Below are 21,335 nucleotides of genomic sequence, written 5' to 3' on the forward strand. Positions count from 1 at the left end.
GCTGTCTCCTTGTCTGAAACCTCTTTTGGTACAAAATTCTTCGGAGAGGTTCTTTCCAATTTTAACTGAGAACCTAGTATCAGTTAAAGTCATCTTACAAAGCCGGATGAGCATTGCGGGGATACCAAATTCAGACATTGCATGGAATACCTTTGATCGGAGGGGACTGTCGAATGCTGCTTTATAATCGACAAAGAGGTGGTAGGTGTCGATCTGCATCTCTTGGGTCTTCTCTAGGATTTGCTGCAGGGTAAATATCTGGTCAATGGTGGACTTGCCAGGTCTAAAGCCACATTGGTATGGTCCAATTATTTCGTTGACCATTAGCTTTAGTCGTTCGCACAGTATCCCTGACACTATCTTATAGGCAATAGGGAGAAGACTTATGCCCCTTTAGTTGGAGCATACAGTCTTATCTTCTTTCTTGTGGACGGGACATAGGATGCTCAGGTTCCAATCGTCGAGTACGCGTTCTTCCTGCCAGATGGTGCTAACTAGCTGATGCATACACCTTATCAGCGTGTCGCCTCCGGTTTTAAAAGCTCGGCTGGTAAGCCATCGGCTCCTGCTGCTTTACTATTCTTCAGCCGGTTGATTGCTGTTTTTACCTCATCTTGGCCGGGTGGTATACATTCTATACCATCTTCTGGGATTGTATCTGTGGTATCATCGTCTTCGCTACTATTGGATACCAGCAGATTGGAGAAATGTTCCTTCCATATCCTGAGCACTCTATCTGTATCTGTTACCAGATTACCTTGCTGGTCTCTACAGGAGGATGTGCCTGTACCAAAGCCATCTGTTTGATGTTTCACTCTTTGGTAGAATTTTCGGACTTCATTCTGGCTCCTGTACATCTCGATTTTTTCACACTCCCGCTTTTCCATTTCTCTGTTTTTCTTGCGGAAAAGACGTTTCTCTTCTCTCCTTTTCTCCCGATATCTCTCTCGTGCGCTACGCGTTGCTACTGATTGTAAAGTAGCTCTATATGCCGCATTTTCCTCTTCGGTAGCAGCACGACACTCCTGGTCTGTAATGTACAAGACCGGGGTCCTGCAAAGATGCATATTTTTATATCTTTTGATAAGCATCATCGAACGAAGAGAACATATGGACTGAGGGAGCCTTCTTTCCGCTAACTGCAGCCGGGTGGGGGGATTCTTGTCCATACCTCTCTAAGTCAGTCAACATTACATAAAATAATATTACAGACTCCCTATAAACTAATTAAAATCAAATAATGGAACTGTGGACCAAAACGACAGATTATATGAGTACATTTGAAAGGTTTAACAAGAATATCGGACTATCCCCTGTCGCAAAACACGATGAACAGGACATATTTCGCTATACCTAACATTTTTCTTTCTCCTAGATCTAAGTGGAGAAAAGCCTCTAAACCCTCACCAACCATTGTTCTGTTGGCTGAGACTTATTTTTAACAGAACCCCTAATATAAACACTCACTTTTCTATTGCCTCATCTTTTTAGATAGTGCCCCGGAAGAGGAATTAACACGGCATTTTAACTATTGATACATACATTTTTTATTCAATCCATAGATATCGACAAAAAAAATTAAATTTAAAATTATCTTATGTTTACTTTAGGAAAGTTAATTCATGTGAAGTTTTGATTACACAATTGTATAAATTACTTATCGCATGCGAATATATTATTTATTAGAACTAATTTAATGTTTGTAAAAGAAAGTTTTCAACGATCTTTAATATAAAGAATTCATTCATAACGTACCATTTGAATTGGTTCCCCACAATGGGTTAACGATAAAGAGTAATACGTTTCAACATTTTAAATCGACAAAACCTCAAAGAGAGTGAGTACTCTTATGAGAAGTTTAAAGAAAGACAAAATCAAAAAAAATAATGTTAACTGGAGTAAATCTACAAAATTTCAAATTAAGAGAAAACTAAACTCAATTTATCACTCTCCTCGTCTATTACTACATCAAAGCAAGTAAACATTCGTACATGTTTATGTGTGACTCGAATTTGTACAGTGGTTTTCGGGTTATAAAATTACATGGTAATTAGAATTAAACTTACCGATAGAACGACGTCCACGATGAAGGCCTTCCTCATGGTTCGAACTCGGATGCTGCTTAAGATAATATTTATATGTTTCATGCGAACTTGCAGTGATGAGTTTTACGAGTATTTCAGTTTCACTATTATATATCTAATGTTAAATATAATTAATTATAAATACGGCGTATTTTGATTGGGATCAGCTTCAAAATTTCATAGTTACGCTAGTTTCATTTCCTGATAAAGTTAATGTTCCATATTAAAGATTGTCCTCTGGTTCGCAAAGAAAAATTTGACAATGGATTTTGCTGATTATTTTTGCCCAGCTGTATTCTACCTAGAGGTTCCGTGACAGCCTATTCCGGACGAATGATGTTGATATTTTTGGTTATATTCAGAAGGAATTTTTGCAGATACAATTTACACCATATGAATGAATATGGGGCACCACTTTTTACGTATCTTCCGGAACAATTCTTCCTGGGAATGGCATCAAGTTGATGATAGTAAATATTTCAAGGCTTGCAGTTACTGGTATGGTATGGAAGAATATTCCCATAAGCCACTGATGTGAAAAGTATGATTTTAAACGTCGCAATCTTAGTAGCAGGTGTAGCTTTAAATTTATAGGGAAATAATCGAAGACGGATGTGTGGTCACTGTTTAGTTAAGTGTGAGATGACGGAGGATGAATACAGCCAGATTGAAAGAGGTTTCCGTATTTGGCATGAAGCATTCATGCCACTTTTTCTTGAGAGCTGTATTAAGAACTTTTTTTCCAATTGGTTATTGTGATCTGCTAAACATATTTATTAAAACCCCAAAGCGATCCGTCTTAAGAAGAAAAAAGGAAAGTTAGGAACACAATCACTTTTATTCCTAAATCAATTTAGAAGGCTTACCTTCGAAATTTTCCACAAATATTTCCACAAGTATTTAAAGCAAATGTTGAGGAATGTCGTGTTCACAAAAATCTCAAGTTTTATTGAAAGATTGTTTAAAATGAGATATATTAATTCTTGTAATGCGATTTTTTTGAGACGTTTCCACTATGACTGCAAATAATAAAAAGGAAGTTTCCTCATGTGGCCTTTAATAAGAAACTTGTCAAATCCGACAAAATAATCATCAGTATGACATGTGAAAGCTGCAAGGTATGATAATATTTTGGTACGTTTATAAGTACCATAATCTAGGCATAGTATCTGACTGAATCTTACAATGCCTTAATAACCGGTTACCGAACCGGTTTTTTGGGGTTGCGATAAAACTCTATTTTCTTTAGAATTTCCAGGAGAAATTCATTTGAGTATATTTCTTTTCCATTTTTTTTAAATTTTATAAGTACGCTCAGTAATTTACTCAACTATATTACAGATAATTTTAATGTCTATTGTCTGAGTGTAATATCGTAAATTTCTTGGTTCACTTCTTTGTTCACCAAAGTAACCGTAGCGAATGGGGGAGCATAGTAAACAAGAACAAAAACAAGTGCTGTCAGATTTTACATATTGCTTTTCTATGTTCTTCTATATTGGTCATGTACATAAATTGATTTTTTAAAATAAACAAAACAAGCGAACAATTTAATGGGTAACAAATTGTGCAATTAATGCGTAAAAAATATTAAGGAGTTCCTCTCCTTTCCAGTGAAGTGAAGGTGCAAAATGTGTCCCACCTAGGATTGGAAGCTGAATAGAAGATGGAATACTTTCACTCAACCTAGCTATGACCAATATACCCAACGGGCAGAGTACATGGAGGGCTGCAGAGAAAGGTGGAATGCTTTCACTCAACCTGGCTATGATCAGTGTACCCAACACAGTCAGAGTACATGGAGGCTGCATCGGATGAATGATTATTAGTACTACAACATTTTTATGGATGTTTTTTTTATTAGTCGTCCACTACAAACCAGATTATTTCTTCGACTTGCGAGTAGAAATAAGATGGAAATAAGACGACCTGTGAAGTTATTGTTTATATGAATATGAACAGCCATTAATCGAAAGCCAGTATTGAATGTGGATCTGTTATTTTTATTCGTTAATAAAGCTGTTTACATTATATTTTTTTGTAGTGCGAAATAGAGAAGATAGTACTACTGAATCTACATTCTTTTCATTACATGAATTCTGAATACATATCCAACAAGCAATGAAGTAGCAATTGTCATGCAAAAAGAACCAAACTCAATATGGGGTATTTTTTCAAACACTTTACTGTTGTAATAAGAGCTGTGAGAACTATATTAAATAGAGCATAAATTGGTCCTCGAACAAGTCCCAATCAGAATTTTGAAACTTTTACAAAATTGATGTTATTTTGGAAGAACGATTGCGATGTGAAAATGTTGGACTAGATCTTGGAAAGTATGGACTTATCCTGGAAAGAGTTAAACTTAAACGCGAATTGTAAAGTTTATCTTTTTGAGACTTTATGAAGGTTTGAAATAAAATTTACTATGTGGAAAGCTTCTCCAATTTGGGTACCCAATTCGTAAGTTTGCTTCATTTTCGTTCAAGAGCGTTGATGTTGACAGTGTTTCTTGGAGCTTTTGGTGCCATTGTCGCCGAATTTAGGAACATTTACGCCAAAAAAGAATTAGATCTAAGGTTCCCATAGGATGACAAAAAGTATGTTTTTATCGTTCTTGGGTTCGATACAATACAGCAGAAATATTCGTCGGATTGTGACGTTCATGACATCCATTTACGCTAGTTAATAAATACGTATACAACATCATTTTTTTAGGAAGAACGAATTTTGGGTTTTTGACAATTGTCATGCCATCTTTCTATTGAGTGGCAGCTATATTAGGCAATCGCCGCTTACACAATAGTTTGACGACGATTGCATCTGAAATGCATTCGTACTTGTGTTTTAATTAGTACTAGTGTGTTGGGAGTAAATAAAGAAAATAATCCGTATAAAAATGTCTTTGGGTTTTCTATATCTATATATCGTCTTCGCAATTAGAAACTTTTGAAAGAGGAAAATTATAAAAATATCATCGTCATACGGGCATTTCGTGCGAGACCGGTATCTTCACTAAGTTTAAAGCGCATTATTGAATCGTTTCCTCTCTGAGGATCTAAGTCCTTATATCCTTTCCATGAAAGGTACCTACAATTTTACCATCCATATCCTCAAGCACGTAGTAATGTGCCCCTAACTTCTCGCGTATCTTGGCTTTTAAGAATACGGGCGATAATTTCGCATTAAAGTTCTTTTCAAAACTGCTCTGCGCAAAGTTTCTGCGAAATACTATCTGCCCTACAGAAAAGTTTTGAATCCTTGTACGAAGATTGTATTGATGCTGATTTTTTTCAAAAGCATCTTTAAGCTGTTTGCGAATTTCAGACCTCAATAATTGTAGTTGATCGTCTCTACACAGGTTAGTTGTTGGTTCGTCTAGGAGTTTGAGATTTTTTAGAAGGGAAAATGTAGAAGCATGAGTTACCATGTCGAACCCAAATAATGCATGGTACGGGGAACACTGTATCGATTGATGAAGGGAGTTTCGCAGGGCACAGCTGATAAAGCTTAAGTTTTGATCCCACTCACGGTGATCATTCTTAAGAAAAGATCTTATCCCTGCGATCAACGAACGGTTCACCCGTTCCGAAGCGTTGGCCTGTGGTGAATAATAGGCAGTGTACATATGATTTATACCATATGAAGTGAAAAACGCTCTTAAATCATTCGCCTTGAACTGGCTGCCGTTATCGCTCACTACTGTTTCCGGAATTCCATAGACGTGGAATATTTGCTTTAAAAGGAAGTCCTTTATAGCAGTCGAGGTGAACTTCCTCAGTGGGCACAGCCAATGGAACTTGCTAAAATGATCCAGAACGATTAGCAATCCAATATAACCAGATTTGCTTCTGGGATATGGCCCTAAGAGGTCAATATAAAAGCGTTGAAATGGTCGTTCGGAAACAGTTTGGTTTACCATCGGGGGCTTTAAAATGCAGTTTGGTGCTTTTGTTGATTTACAAACTTCACACTCTCGTATGTAGTTCCGAACATCCTGGACTAATCCAGGCCAATAGAAATGACGTTTCAATAAATCTACGGTTTTAGACATACCTCCATGTACGGTTACCGCGGAATCATGTGCCCTGGAAATGGTATCTCTCCGAAGTGCAAGTGGAACCCATAGTTTCCAAGCATCTTGCTCTTCAGTGTCTACCCCGGAATAATGCTGAGTTCTATAGTACACATACTTTTCCACTACTTGTATGTCAGGGAATTTGGACTGATTTTGCTTGACCTTCTCTTTAAGGTCGTGATAGTCCTGATCATCGAAATGAGCAGAATTAAGGTCAATTAGGGGGGTTACCAGGCCAAGCTCCGAAATTTCATTGGGTATCCTCGACAATGCGTCTGGAACGATGTGTTCTCTGCCTTTGCGGTGACTAATTGTAAACTTATATGGTTGGAGTTTAAAAACCCAACGGGCCAGTCTACCGCTCAAATCTGGCTGACGCATGAGCCACAGGAGGCTGGAGTGGTCTGTAACCACTTCAAACTCCTGCAGCTCCAGATAACAACGGAAACGCTTGATAGCTTCCACGGCCGCCAGACATTCGCGTTCCGTAACGCTGTAATTGCGCTGGGCCGTGGAAAGCTTCTTGCTCATAAAAGCAATAGGCTTCTCGTTTCCGTCGTCATCCTTTTGGACTAGCACCGCGCCGATGCCGAAGTCTGATGCATCGCAATGCAAAAAGAACTTCCTCGAAAAATCGGGGTTTGACAATATCGGGGCTGTGGTGAGAAGGTTTTTAAGTTTTTGGAAAGCTTCTTGGGCCTCTGGGGTCCATTTAAATTTATTTTTACATTTCAAAACCTCCGTTATATGAAAAGTTTCTGAAGCGAAATCTTTCACGAACCGTCTGTACCACCCGGTTAATCCGAGAAACCCACGGACCTGTTTAAGGTTCCTCGGAGTAGGCCAGTTAGTAATCGCGGTAACCTTTTCGGGGTCAGTAGTTATCCCCCCGTTTCCAATGACGTAACCCAAGTAATTAACCTTAGTTACGCAAAATCTACTTTTGGATATGTTGAGGGTTAGGTTAGCCTTTCGAAATTGAGACGACAGCCGCAGAAGAACCTCCATATGAGAAGGGAAATCTTCGGAAACGACGACGAGATCATCCAGATAGCCAAAGACACAATGGCGTAAGTCTGGTGGGATGATCTCGTCGATTAGCCTGCACATCGTCTGAGGAGCGTTACAGAGCCCGAAAGGCATTACCACAAATTGGTAAAGGGGCCTTCCAGGGACTGTAAACGCTGTCAACGCTTTCGACTTTTCGTCCAGGCTAATCTGCCAGAAAGCATCTTTCAAATCTAGCTTTGAAATTAGATTTGCTTTCGGCAGTCGTGCGAAGATTCCCTCTATATTGGGTAAAGGATAAGCATCCTTTTTGGTGACTGCGTTCAGTCTCCTCGCATCTAGGCATAACCTAACCTTATTGGGTTTGACCACCAGACGCATGGGCGAACTCCATGCTGAAGTGGATGGTTCAATAACACCCAATTTCAACATTCGATCTATTTCCCCAAACATTAACTTCTCGACTGCAGGGGATACGGGGTAAAAACGCTGTTTGATAGGGGATGCATCCCCTACGTCTATCGTGTGCTTTATCAGACTGGTTCTTCCCAAGCCCTGAGTCTCAAAATTGGGAAATAGATCGATTACCGACTTCAAATGATTTTGTTGTTGGTTAGATAAGGGATAAAAATGCTCGTCTATCTGAGTTTCTTGTGGAGTAATTTGGTCATTTTTTTCATCTGGACTAAAATTGGGGATACTATCTGTTATTGAATCCATCGCCACCACATCGACTGAACCAATGATATCCGGTATCAAATTGTAGGTCTTCCAGAAGTCGATGCCGAGTATGAGTCTTTGTGATAATGATGGTATAACAAACAATTTCAAAGGTTTTTGTTTGCCTTTGAATGAAATTACGACGTCAATCCATCCTAAGACTTTTTGTATATTACCGTCAGCAGTTTTCACACTAGACTTACATCGGGTAAAAATGGGGTATTTTGTGAAGTCTTTTAGTGCTAAATCCGATCCTATGCAACTTACACTTGCCCCAGTGTCAAGAAGGCCCAATTCTGTATATCCCAGAAATGCCACTTTGGCATAATACCGCATGTCTTTCGGATTAGAAATGATTGTTGAGATCCGTATCTTTTTACACAATTTCTTGGATTTATAATAGGATCGAAGACGTAATGTGGACCTTTTTGGAGGTTTATAATCGGGTTTGGTTAAAGAACTGACATCAAAAATTTCCTTTCGTTTTTGCATATATTTAGCCATACGAATATGATATGGGGATGTAGGATATATAATGTCTGATGAACGATTCCTTTGGAATTCTTGACTATATGCAGGTCTTTTCAATATAGTTACCGTTTTAGGTGTATTGTTATTATCACCATCATTTGAAGTGGAATCAAATATATTTGGAAGGTTACATTTGGTATCAGTGTTAGTGTTTTCTTTAAGGTCTGCAATTGGATTTACTCCAGTTGAGGACCCATAGTCTTGGAGTTTTTTGTCTGGTTGTTTTTACGAGCCTTGCAGTCTTGACAGTTGGGTTTATACACATTTTTTATCCCACAACCATAGCAAAAAATGGTCCTATCCTGCAAACAGTCATGCCAGTGATGACCTGGTTCGTCGCAGTTCCAACACTTGTTGCTATTAGGCTTATGAAAAGCATCTACGTTTGGTACTGGCTCTGTCAAGAAATCTGTTTCCTCGTCAGTGTTAATATCCGCCACATATTTACGAGGAACAGGGTTTACTGGTAAATTGCGAGATACCAAATTTTTCCTTACATATTCCTCGCTAAGGAAATGTTCTCTGGTTTGAACCAGTTGTCTTAATTGAGATACAGAAGTAATCTTTAAAAACAACAGCTCTTGCCGCACCTCTGGACGAAGATTCCTCTGTAGAATCTCTACTAGCTCATCCTCAACCATTGGTGTGGGCAGTCTATCCATGATAGATGATATGGCCTCGAAAAACATATCAAACGTTTCATTACTTTTCTGCTTACGATTACGGATTTCCTCACGTATATCGTAAACAGTTTTAATATCTTTGTATTGCCCTCTAATGGCGCTACAAAAATCATTCCAGTTCAGGTTTGGCGTCTGTTTATGGTAACGCCAATACCATTCCTTGGCTTTACCACTTAACAGAGTGTTTAAATTGCGACAAATGATCGAGAAATCCCCATTGAAGTTATCGTTCGTTAAAGACTTGACACGATACAAAAACTCGTCAACATTTAGAGCTGAAGAATTGCCATCAAATTTTAAATTCCAGCTTTGGATGATTGAGGTGGCTTTATCAGAACGTATGTGATAGCTATCGTTATTTAACGGATTGTTTAGCTGGACATTGTTAAAAGCTGCATTTTGCTGAATGTTCTGTGACTGATTGCCAAAACTTGTATTATTTACTACATTAGTAGAATTTGGATATTTTGGTGGGGCTGTATTGCGATTAAGATGTTGTGAAGGATTCGGTAAAAGGTTCATATTTTTTAAATGACGTGTCAAATTCATTTCTATTAATCTGTTGATTTCATTATAATCGACAGGATTAAAAATAGCTTGATTATTATTCCCTACAGGAGAATTCGCCGCATGTTGATTCCAATGCATGGAGCTACGACTTGGAGAAGCTAACAATTGGTTTTGTAAACTAGAATTAAAAGTTAGTTGTTCCTGAAACAGATTCCGGACGGCACTACGGGTATTATATTGTTTCGGAACAGCCCCTCGACCTCTACCTCTTTTAGGAAAATTTTTTGTCTTAGGGTCAGCTTTTTGAGTTATCGAGAATGTTTTCAGTTCGTTTAGCTGGCAAGGACGCTTACAAACTGGGCATTCCGAATTATTTACTAAATGTTCCTCAATACACGGCCTATGAAATGAATGAGAACATTCAGTTATAATCAAGCATTCTTGGCCATCTGTCATTGTATTTTCACATATCTGACAAATAAAAAGCTCACTGTCATTAGATGCTTCTAAGGGTCCTGGCAGAGGATCAGCCGGAAGTTGTGACTTCTGAGGTGGACTTCTTTCCAACGACATGTTAAGTAGTTTAAAATAAGTGAATTTAAAGAACAATTATTCCAATCAAAAGAAAAATATTCAATTAAGAAACTTTTATAAAAATTTGGAGCCTATCATTTCAAGATGAGAACAAATAAAAAGGAGTCAAATGAGGTAATATTGCGAAATATGTTGGAAATCAAAACAGGTCTATGGAGTATTATATTACTTGGCCTTTAATTTTATATTGAACAAACCAGTCTAGAGACAACATTTTAACCTAAAGCTCGCATCTGAAAACAGTGGTCACCTAAACGCAACTAGCATGAAAATGATATCCGAATTGTTCACAGGTACTGATAACCAAGTTCGATATGAATTAAATAGCCAAAAAATACAATATTGTAGGTATTTGGAATTTAGCTATGTATCTTTGTAATAATTAAGGAAAGGGCTAATAGGACACTAGCGGTTAACTTATTCGAAATAAACATCAAATAGTTAATTATCCTGGAAAGCTTCTATCAACTATTCCGTAATAAAACTTAGACACACAGAAAAATTCAAAATTCGCATGAAAATGAACTCTACATTTTGAAAAAAAAAAAATTAGAGCCTAAAGTGGACTAAGCCTTTCCTTCGGGCCCCTATTGTTGGGCGCCAATTTCTGTAATGTACAAGACCGGGGTCCTGCAAAGATGCATATTTTTATATCTTTTGATAAGCATCATCGAACGAAGAGAACATATGGACTGAGGGAGCCTTCTTTCCGCTAACTGCAGCCGGGTGGGGGGATTCTTGTCCATACCTCTCTAAGTCAGTCAACATTACATAAAATAATATTACAGACTCCCTATAAACTAATTAAAATCAAATAATGGAACTGTGGACCAAAACGACAGATTATATGAGTACATTTGAAAGGTTTAACAAGAATATCGGACTATCCCCTGTCGCAAAACACGATGAACAGGACATATTTCGCTATACCTAAAATTTTTCTTTCTCCTAGATCTAAGTGGAGAAAAGCCTCTAAACCCTCACCAACCATTGTTCTGTTGGCTGAGACTTATTTTTAACAGAACCCCTAATATAAACACTCACTTTTCTATTGCCTCATCTTTTTAGATAGTGCCCCGGAAGAGGAATTAACACGGCATTTTAACTATTGATACATACATTTTTTATTCAATCCATAGATATCGACAAAAAAAATTAAATTTAAAATTATCTTATGTTTACTTTAGGAAAGTTAATTCATGTGAAGTTTTGATTACACAATTGTATAAATTACTTATCGCATGCGAATATATTATTTATTAGAACTAATTTAATGTTTGTAAAAGAAAGTTTTCAACGATCTTTAATATAAAGAATTCATTCATAACGTACCATTTGAATTGGTTCCCCACAATGGGTTAACGATAAAGAGTAATACGTTTCAACATTTTAAATCGACAAAACCTCAAAGAGAGTGAGTACTCTTATGAGAAGTTTAAAGAAAGACAAAATCAAAAAAAATAATGTTAACTGGAGTAAATCTACAAAATATCAAATTAAGAGAAAACTAAACTCAATTTATCACTCTCCTCGTCTATTACTACATCAAAGCAAGTAAACATTCGTACATGTTTATGTGTGACTCGAATTTGTACAGTGGTTTTCGGGTTATAAAATTACATGGTAATTAGAATTAAACTTACCGATAGAACGACGTCCACGATGAAGGCCTTCCTCATGGTTCGAACTCGGATGCTGCTTAAGATAATATTTATATGTTTCATGCGAACTTGCAGTGATGAGTTTTACGAGTATTTCAGTTTCACTATTATATATCTAATGTTAAATATAATTAATTATAAATACGGCGTATTTTGATTGGGATCAGCTTCAAAATTTCATAGTTACGCTAGTTTCATTTCCTGATAAAGTTAATGTTCCATATTAAAGATTGTCCTCTGGTTCGCAAAGAAAAATTTGACAATGGATTTTGCTGATTATTTTTGCCCAGCTGTATTCTACCTAGAGGTTCCGTGACAGCCTATTCCGGACGAATGATGTTGATATTTTTGGTTATATTCAGAAGGAATTTTTGCAGATACAATTTACACCATATGAATGAATATGGGGCACCACTTTTTACGTATCTTCCGGAACAATTCTTCCTGGGAATGGCATCAAGTTGATGATAGTAAATATTTCAAGGCTTGCAGTTACTGGTATGGTATGGAAGAATATTCCCATAAGCCACTGATGTGAAAAGTATGATTTTAAACGTCGCAATCTTAGTAGCAGGTGTAGCTTTAAATTTATAGGGAAATAATCGAAGACGGATGTGTGGTCACTGTTTAGTTAAGTGTGAGATGACGGAGGATGAATACAGCCAGATTGAAAGAGGTTTCCGTATTTGGCATGAAGCATTCATGCCACTTTTTCTTGAGAGCTGTATTAAGAACTTTTTTTCCAATTGGTTATTGTGATCTGCTAAACATATTTATTAAAACCCCAAAGCGATCCGTCTTAAGAAGAAAAAAGGAAAGTTAGGAACACAATCACTTTTATTCCTAAATCAATTTAGAAGGCTTACCTTCGAAATTTTCCACAAATATTTCCACAAGTATTTAAAGCAAATGTTGAGGAATGTCGTGTTCACAAAAATCTCAAGTTTTATTGAAAGATTGTTTAAAATGAGATATATTAATTCTTGTAATGCGATTTTTTTGAGACGTTTCCACTATGACTGCAAATAATAAAAAGGAAGTTTCCTCATGTGGCCTTTAATAAGAAACTTGTCAAATCCGACAAAATAATCATCAGTATGACATGTGAAAGCTGCAAGGTATGATAATATTTTGGTACGTTTATAAGTACCATAATCTAGGCATAGTATCTGACTGAATCTTACAATGCCTTAATAACCGGTTACCGAACCGGTTTTTTGGGGTTGCGATAAAACTCTATTTTCTTTAGAATTTCCAGGAGAAATTCATTTGAGTATATTTCTTTTCCATTTTTTTTAAATTTTATAAGTACGCTCAGTAATTTACTCAACTATATTACAGATAATTTTAATGTCTATTGTCTGAGTGTAATATCGTAAATTTCTTGGTTCACTTCTTTGTTCACCAAAGTAACCGTAGCGAATGGGGGAGCATAGTAAACAAGAACAAAAACAAGTGCTGTCAGATTTTACATATTGCTTTTCTATGTTCTTCTATATTGGTCATGTACATAAATTGATTTTTTAAAATAAACAAAACAAGCGAACAATTTAATGGGTAACAAATTGTGCAATTAATGCGTAAAAAATATTAAGGAGTTCCTCTCCTTTCCAGTGAAGTGAAGGTGCAAAATGTGTCCCACCTAGGATTGGAAGCTGAATAGAAGATGGAATACTTTCACTCAACCTAGCTATGACCAATATACCCAACGGGCAGAGTACATGGAGGGCTGCAGAGAAAGGTGGAATGCTTTCACTCAACCTGGCTATGATCAGTGTACCCAACACAGTCAGAGTACATGGAGGCTGCATCGGATGAATGATTATTAGTACTACAACATTTTTATGGATGTTTTTTTTATTAGTCGTCCACTACAGGTCATACCATGAATTCCTTTGTGGAGGTCTCTGGAATCCAAGTATGGATTTTGCGGCTGTTTGCACGGAGTTGGCAATATTTTGCCATTGTGTTGTTATGTTATCGGGACAAGGAGTGCTCGCGTTAAGCAATTGGCAAGTTGAGTGGAATATGCTGTGGCTATATGTTGTGTTTGCAGCCTATCGATGTCCAACTTCCGCGTTGTGTCTGTTCGTGCTTTATTTTTATGCATAATGCACTGTAATTCCACTATCATGCAACAGAGGGCGTTTGTGTATAACACACACACACACCTAACAGAGCACAACAGAAACAAAGTCGTACACAAATGTGAACTATGTTAAATATAACATAATTTCATGTCAAAATATTGTAACATAACATTATGTTATACCCCCAGCGCCATCTGCCGATGTTTAGCAGCAATGGTAATGTCCCACCTTTTTATATTATATATGTATCTTTAAATAATACTAACTTCACAACCCACGACCTGCAGCATGCAAGGCGGGTGTGCATACCATTGCACCACGGTGGATACCTAATTAAATAAATAAAACTCAGACCCTTTGAGGACTTCAAAAGTGCTCTTGTGGACTTCTATAGACAACAGATTACCTATTAAGAACTTTTATAGACAACTGAAGACCTCCTGACCTCTTTAGGTATTCCATGGACAACAGAAGACACCTTGAAGTCTTCTATGGACAACAGAAGACACCTTAATGTCTTCAATAGACAACAGAAGTCCTTTTGAGGCCTTCTATGGCCAACAGAAGACCCCTTTATATCTTCTACGGACAACACAAGACCTCTGAGGTCTTCTATAGACAAAAAACCTCTTGTGATCTTCTATAGGCAACCGAAAACTCTGTTGCGGTCAAAAGATGATCTCTTCTATGAACAACAGAAGAACTCGTTAAGTCTTCCATGGACAACCGAAGACCTCATGGTCGAGGGCTTCTATAGACAACAGAAGACCTCTTGAAGTCTTCTATAGACAACATAAGACCTCTTGAAGTCTTCTATCGACAACGTAGGACCTCTTTTTTTTACAAGACAACAGAAGGCCTGTTGAGGTCTTCATTTTACAACAGAATACCTTTTGAAGTCTTCTATGGAGATCTTCTATTGACAACAGAAGATAACTTGAGGTCTTCTTTAGACAACGGAAGACCTCTTCAGGTCTTCTATGGACAATAGAAGTCTTCAACAGGACAACAGAAGGCCTCTTGAAGTCTTCTACAGGACAAAATAAGACCTCTTGAGGTCTTCTTTGGACAACAGAATACCTTTTGAAGTTTTCTATGGACAACAGAAGACTTTTTGAAGTCTTCTATTGACAACAGAAGACCTCTTGAGGTCTTATGGACTTCTATAGACAACGGACTTAAGAACTTCTATAGACAAAATACCTCTTAAGGTCTTCTATGGACAACAGAAGACATCTTGTGGTCTTCTACAGCACAGAAGAAAGCTCTTGAGTTCTTCTATGGACAACAGAAGACCTCTTGAGGTCTTCTATAGACAACAGAAGACCTGTTGAAGTCTTCTATAAACAACAGACGACCTCTTGAAGTCTTCTATGGACAACAGAAGACCTCTTGAGGTATTCTATAGGCAACAGAAGACCTCTTGAGGTCTTTTATAGGCAACGGAAGACCTCCTAAGGACTTCTATGAACAACAGAAGAACTCTTGAGGTCGTCTAAAGGACAAAAAAAGGCCTCTTGAGGTCTTCTATAGCCAACAGAAGACCTGTTGAGGTCTTCTATGGATAACAGAAAACGTCTTGAGGTCTTCTACAGGACAAAAGAAAGTTCTTGAGTTCTTCTATGGACAACAGAAGACCTCTTGAGGTCTTCTATAGACAACAGAAGACCTGTTGAAGTCTTCTATGGACAACAGAAGACCTCTTGAGGTCTTGTATGGACAACAGAAGACCTCTTGAGGTCTTCTATATGCAACGGAAGACCTCTTGAGGTCTTCTATGTACAACAGACGACCTCTTGAAGTCTCCTATGGACAACAGAAGACCTCTTGAGGTATTCTATAGGCAACAGAAGGCCTCTTGAGGTCTTTTATAAGCAACGGAAGACCTCCTAAGGACTTCTATGGACAACAGAAGACCTCTTGAGGTCTTCTAAAGGATAAAGAAAGGCCTCTTGAGGTCTTCTATAGCCAACAGAAGAGCTGTTGAGGTCTTCTATGGATAACAGAAGACGTCTTGAGGTCTTCGACAGGACAAAAGAAGACCTGTTGAGGTCTTCTATGGATAACAGAAGACCTCCTGAGGTCTTCTACAGGACAAAAGAAGTCCTCTTGAAGTCTTCTATAGGCAACAGAAGACCTCTTGAGGTCTTCTATGGACAACAGAAGAGCTCTTGATGTCTTCTATAGGCAACAAAGGGCATCTTGAGGTCTTCTAAGGACAAAAAAAGGCCTCTTAAGGTCTTCTATGGACAGCAGAAGACCTCTTGAGGTCTTCTACAGGCAAGGGAAGACTTCTTAAGGTCTTCTATGGACAACAGAAGGCTTCTTGAGGTCTTCTATGGACAACAGAAGACCTCTTGAGGTCTTCTACAGGACAAAAGAGGGCTCTTGAGCTCTTCTACGGACAACAGAAGACCTCTTGATGTCTTTTATGGACAACAGAAGACTTCTTGAGGTCTTCTATGGACAACAGAAGATCTCTTGAGGTCTTCTATGGACAACAGAAGACCTCTTGATGTCTTCTATGGACAACAGAAGACCTCTTGAGGTCTTCTACAGGACAAAAGAGGGCTCTTGAGGTCTTCTATGGACAACAGAAGACCTCTTGATGTCTTTTATGGACAACAGAAGACTTCTTGAGGTCTTCTATGGACAACAGAAGATCTCTTGAGGTCTTCTATGGACAACAGAAGACCTCTTGAGGTATTCTATAGGCAACGTCTTCTATGGACAACACAAGACCTCTTGAGGTCTTCTGTAGGCAACGTCTTCTATGGACAACAGAAGACCTCTTGAGGTCTTCTATGGACAACAGAAGACATCTTGAGGTCTTCTATAGACAACAGAAGACCTGTTGAAGTCTTCTATGGATAACAGAAGACCTCTTGAGAACAAAAGAAGGCCACATTTGGGTCTTCTATAGACAATAGAAGACCTCTTGAGGTCTTTTATGGACAACTCTTGAGCTCTCTAGCGTCGATGCCATATGCGATAGGTTTACAAATATTTGCTGCTAAATCTACTGTCACACTTTTTATCACCTGGACCACTGAAAGGTGGCTACCATTGATCATATTGTTTCTGGTTCCGGCCAGTAACTTCCCCCAACTAATTTTGTATAACGTTCGATAGCAGGTTTAGGTCGTCCACGCAAGCAACAGCTATTTGCATCAATATGAAAAGCAGGAAAAAGTTCCTGAACCCGCACAATACGCTGCTAATTCGAGGAGTTGGCTCTTTGTTGAAATCTTATAAAGTAAAAGGCCGGTTTGTGGTAAGCTATTCGTCGCCAGTGCGGTATGTAAATATTAGCGCTACGCAGTGGAAGAATATTCAAACCTGCCAGAATATCAACCTGAGGACTCCTCATGAGGAGACGAAGATTTTACCTGTACGTCAACACAACAAGATACAGTGTGAATGCCGTACTCGGAGATTATCTGCAATCCATTGCATAAGAAGAACATCAGCTACCAAGCCAAACACAAGTGGTTTTAGCCCAGTTTAGCTGCCTCAAATCACATTTTGAATCTGGATACAGATGAACCAGAACTACATAACTGAATAAAATATACGAACGAACATGTTTGCGTTGCGTTGATAACTTACGAATTGAGTTTCGTATTTGGCCGAAACTTTGTGCATTGTAAAATTTCTCACAAACGTACATCAAGTTCCAAGATGATCTATAAAGGGCTGTTCCTTGTGGCAAGTCCATGCCTCCCGAATTGATACTCCAAAAGCTCTAAAAATATTACGGTAACCAACTAAATAAAATGGCTGGTGGGCGAAATAACTATCAGAGGAAGTGACTTATATTGGTCCAAGAAATCACTACCTGGATAATCAATGTTAGTTTGGTTACAATTTCCATTACTTAAGATCCCAGTGCCCTGAGAGGAAGAACTACAGGCTAAAACTCAATCAGCTGTTCGTATCATTTCTTCGCTTTCAAGGAAGAAGTAGAGCGGTGGTTTTCACACTATAGTACAAATGTATAAGATATGCATATCTACTATTTTGAACAGTTTACATTAGAGCTTTTCGTCGAGTTAACCTTCTTCGTGAGGATTTAATTGACGTATACGCAATGACTATATATGTTATGCTTTTCCTTTTATTCACGTACGAATACACCAGCCAATGGCCTAAGCCAGAGAGGGAGAGTGCTCTTTGTCGGGTTAACCTCCTTTATGAAGACTTATTTGAAGTATATGCAATTTAATTGTTAATTTAAATCCACTGGAATTACTGATTCTATTACAATCTAAATCTAAAATCACCATCTTTCTAATTTCCACTTCACACCTAGAGGGCGCTTGTTTGTTATAATAGAAATAACACGTATTTGGTCCTTCGACATTAAAAAGAAATTTAAATACATTGTTGCTAACTTCGATTCGCTACGATGACTTGTTTTTTGTTTGTTTTTATTTACATTATTCGAAGCCCTAACGATCTTAGACATAATAAATGTTATATACTAACAATATGATGACAATTAAAATTCGCTTTTCTGATTTGGAGAGTAAATTGCAATTTATTTATCGTTAAAAATTCACGAACTAAAGTTGGAACAAAAATACTGATAAGCACTACAAAAATCAAATATTTGAGAAATAAATAAACTCGTTGTAATGGAATTTGGCTTATAAAAAATCATCACATTATGGCACACACTCAAGACAAAAACTAAAAAAAAAACGACAACAATTGTTCATAATTTCTTATCATTTTTCGTTATCAATTAATTTTGAAATTCTATTGTCTTCTTCTTCATCGATTTAAATGCAATTATCAAACTAATATTATTTGAACAACCTACATAAATTTTGTGTTCTATTATCAAGTGTTTTGAATCTAATTGGGATTTCAATGTACTTGAAATAGATAATTAATTGCGCAATAAAGCTCCTATGAAAATTTTAATTAATTTTCTTAAAAAGTTATCATATCAAATTGGACAATCAAATTCATTCATTCATCCGGTTATTCATGACATGCATGGTCTCGTGGAATTTGCCAATTCAAATTGAAGTATATTTTTCATTTGAAATCTCTACAAGAATTAGTGATAAATAATTAACGTTTCTGTTTAGCCAAGGTCTGAAGTACCCTCTAGATTATCTTAGTGAAATATATAACGAGGTATTCTAGGAAGTGCTTACTTCCATTTTGTCATAGTAGTGACGTCTTTTGCCTGTCTTAAGAAGATAAACAATTTTTATTGCGTTTAAGTTTTATAATGTTTGTGCAAAGTATAACTAAAATTGCTATATTTCGTGATAAAATGGATTTTTCTAAATCACCAATTGACATTTTCGTATGATAAACAATCGATACTTGCAACATATTTTCCACCATACAAATTGATTAAAACTTCTTGAGGCTTGAGTTTACTAAAGATAATACAAAAAATTAATAATGGATAAGAATTGATGGGGAAAAACTTAAAGCAATTTCTATGGGAAAAGGTGATGAGATAGGTTTTTAGATCGAAAGATCAAATTGTATTGTAATTATGGCCATTGCGCCATCTAGATGTGAAGTAAATATTATCCAAAGACATATAAGGTCTGTCTGGTTACTTTCCCAGCAAGAACTTTCTCAGAGAGTTTTTATTTTCTTTTGCAAGAAAATTGTAAAAAGCAAACAGGCACCTTCCCAGCAAAAACCAGCAAGCAATCAGCTGATTTGCCAAAACAGAACAATTTGTCCGCCAATGAAGGAACCAAAGGAAACAAAAATTTTGTACTTTTATTAAAAATAAAAAAGAAAATGACCCAAAAAAACATTTTTCCCCTTTGCAACGTTGTTCTCCAAACAAACAACACAATTAGTCTTGCTATTTCCACAATAAAATTGTTTTTAATTTTCACAAACATAAATCAACGAAAAATTAAAAACAGACGATTGATTGTTTTCAAGAAGAAGAAGAGTTTCTAGTGCTTGCTAGAAGAAATTTGTCCAGCAAGAATTTGCAAACTCTCAGTAAACGAACTGTCAAAATGTCTCTCTCGAATCGCTCTCTTTTGCTGACTTTTTGTGTTAACAGACGATTTCCAGCAACAATTGGTACACATTGTTATAAATTTTAGAGTAACCAGGCAGACTTATATAACAAGATTCCACAGCCAGTCAACTTCAAATTTTCAACGGTGGCAAAATATACCCCTCAGTAATGTTGGCGACCATGGTAAAGTAAATACTACAACAAATACAACTCAACAACAACCACAAAGGAATTTGTTTTTGTTTGTAACGTTACTGTCACCGGTACATGTAAACAAAACAAGGACATGTGTATAAAGTATTGGAATTTAGAAAACTAATATTTTTCACATTTGATTGAATATTTTGAAAAACATGAATGAAAATCCAAAAAACTCACAAAGTTGGAATTCCACTGAGACCAATAGCTTCTTCTATACAGGTTCCATGTTACAACATGTCAAAGTTCATTGGGGAAATATTACAAAACTTAATTTCAACAGACTACAATATAAAGAATTCCAGCAATCTGAAGAAACAACTGGATAAAGTAGTTTTGGATAAAGACGACATTTTAGTCTCATTTGACGTGGTATCGCTCTTTACGAACATACCGATATATTTGGCAATAAAAATTATAATGGAAAAATGGGATAATCTGAAAACTCATACAGCAATCTCTAAAAACAATTTCCTTAAAATACTTCAGTTTTGTCTGAATGAAAACAATTATTTTCAATTTGACAATAAGTTTTACCATCAAAGTTATGGTATGCCTATGGGAACTCCCTATCTCCCACCATTGCCAATATCGTACTCGATAAACTACTTGACGACGTGATTGAGGAACTAAGGACAAAAAATATACAAATAAAACACATTTTCAAAATACGTGGACGATATTTTTGCCATAATAAACAAGAATCATGTAGAATCTATACTACAACAACTCAACATATAGGCATCAAAACAAATTACAATTTACAGTGGAAAAAGAAAATGATGGCTCGATTCCATACTTGGATATCAAAATAATTAGAGAAAATGACAAAATAATCACTAATTGGTATGCAAAACCAACATCTTCTGGGAGGTTAATAAACTATTACTCAACACGGAAAATAAACTATTATACGGAAAACAAAAAGAATCTTAAAGACATACTAAAGAGGAACAATTACCCAACAAAAACTATAAATGAAATTATTAGAAAAAGTATGCACCAAAAAGCACCACAGCCTGAAAGGGAAACCCAACATTTTTTCAGTGTACCTTTTATACCACGACTCACTGAAAATAAATCTTTAAGAAACATGATAGAAACGAACGACACAGCCATAGCATACAAATCCAACGAAACATTAAGCACAATATTTGAACGGAGA

At 36.9% G+C, this 21,335-nt stretch overlaps 1 protein-coding gene across 1 annotated transcript; it reads right to left on the reverse strand.

Annotated features, from left to right (window-relative positions):
- Positions 1-1,528: 1,528 nt before the first annotated feature.
- On the reverse strand, positions 1,529-13,230 carry LOC141405003 (uncharacterized). The gene is made up of 2 exons (XM_073988911.1): positions 12,736-13,230; positions 1,529-12,667 (listed from the first exon to the last, which is right to left on the reverse strand). Exon 2 carries the CDS (start codon positions 10,185-10,187, stop codon positions 8,598-8,600), a length of 1,590 nt encoding a protein of 529 aa, XP_073845012.1. The 5' UTR covers positions 10,188-12,667; positions 12,736-13,230; the 3' UTR covers positions 1,529-8,597.
- Positions 13,231-21,335: the final 8,105 nt, after the last annotated feature.

This window comes from Musca autumnalis, unplaced genomic scaffold, assembly GCF_047663935.1.
Source record: "Musca autumnalis isolate F117 unplaced genomic scaffold, ASM4766393v1 scaffold_5, whole genome shotgun sequence".
NCBI lineage: Eukaryota > Metazoa > Arthropoda > Insecta > Diptera > Muscidae > Musca > Musca autumnalis.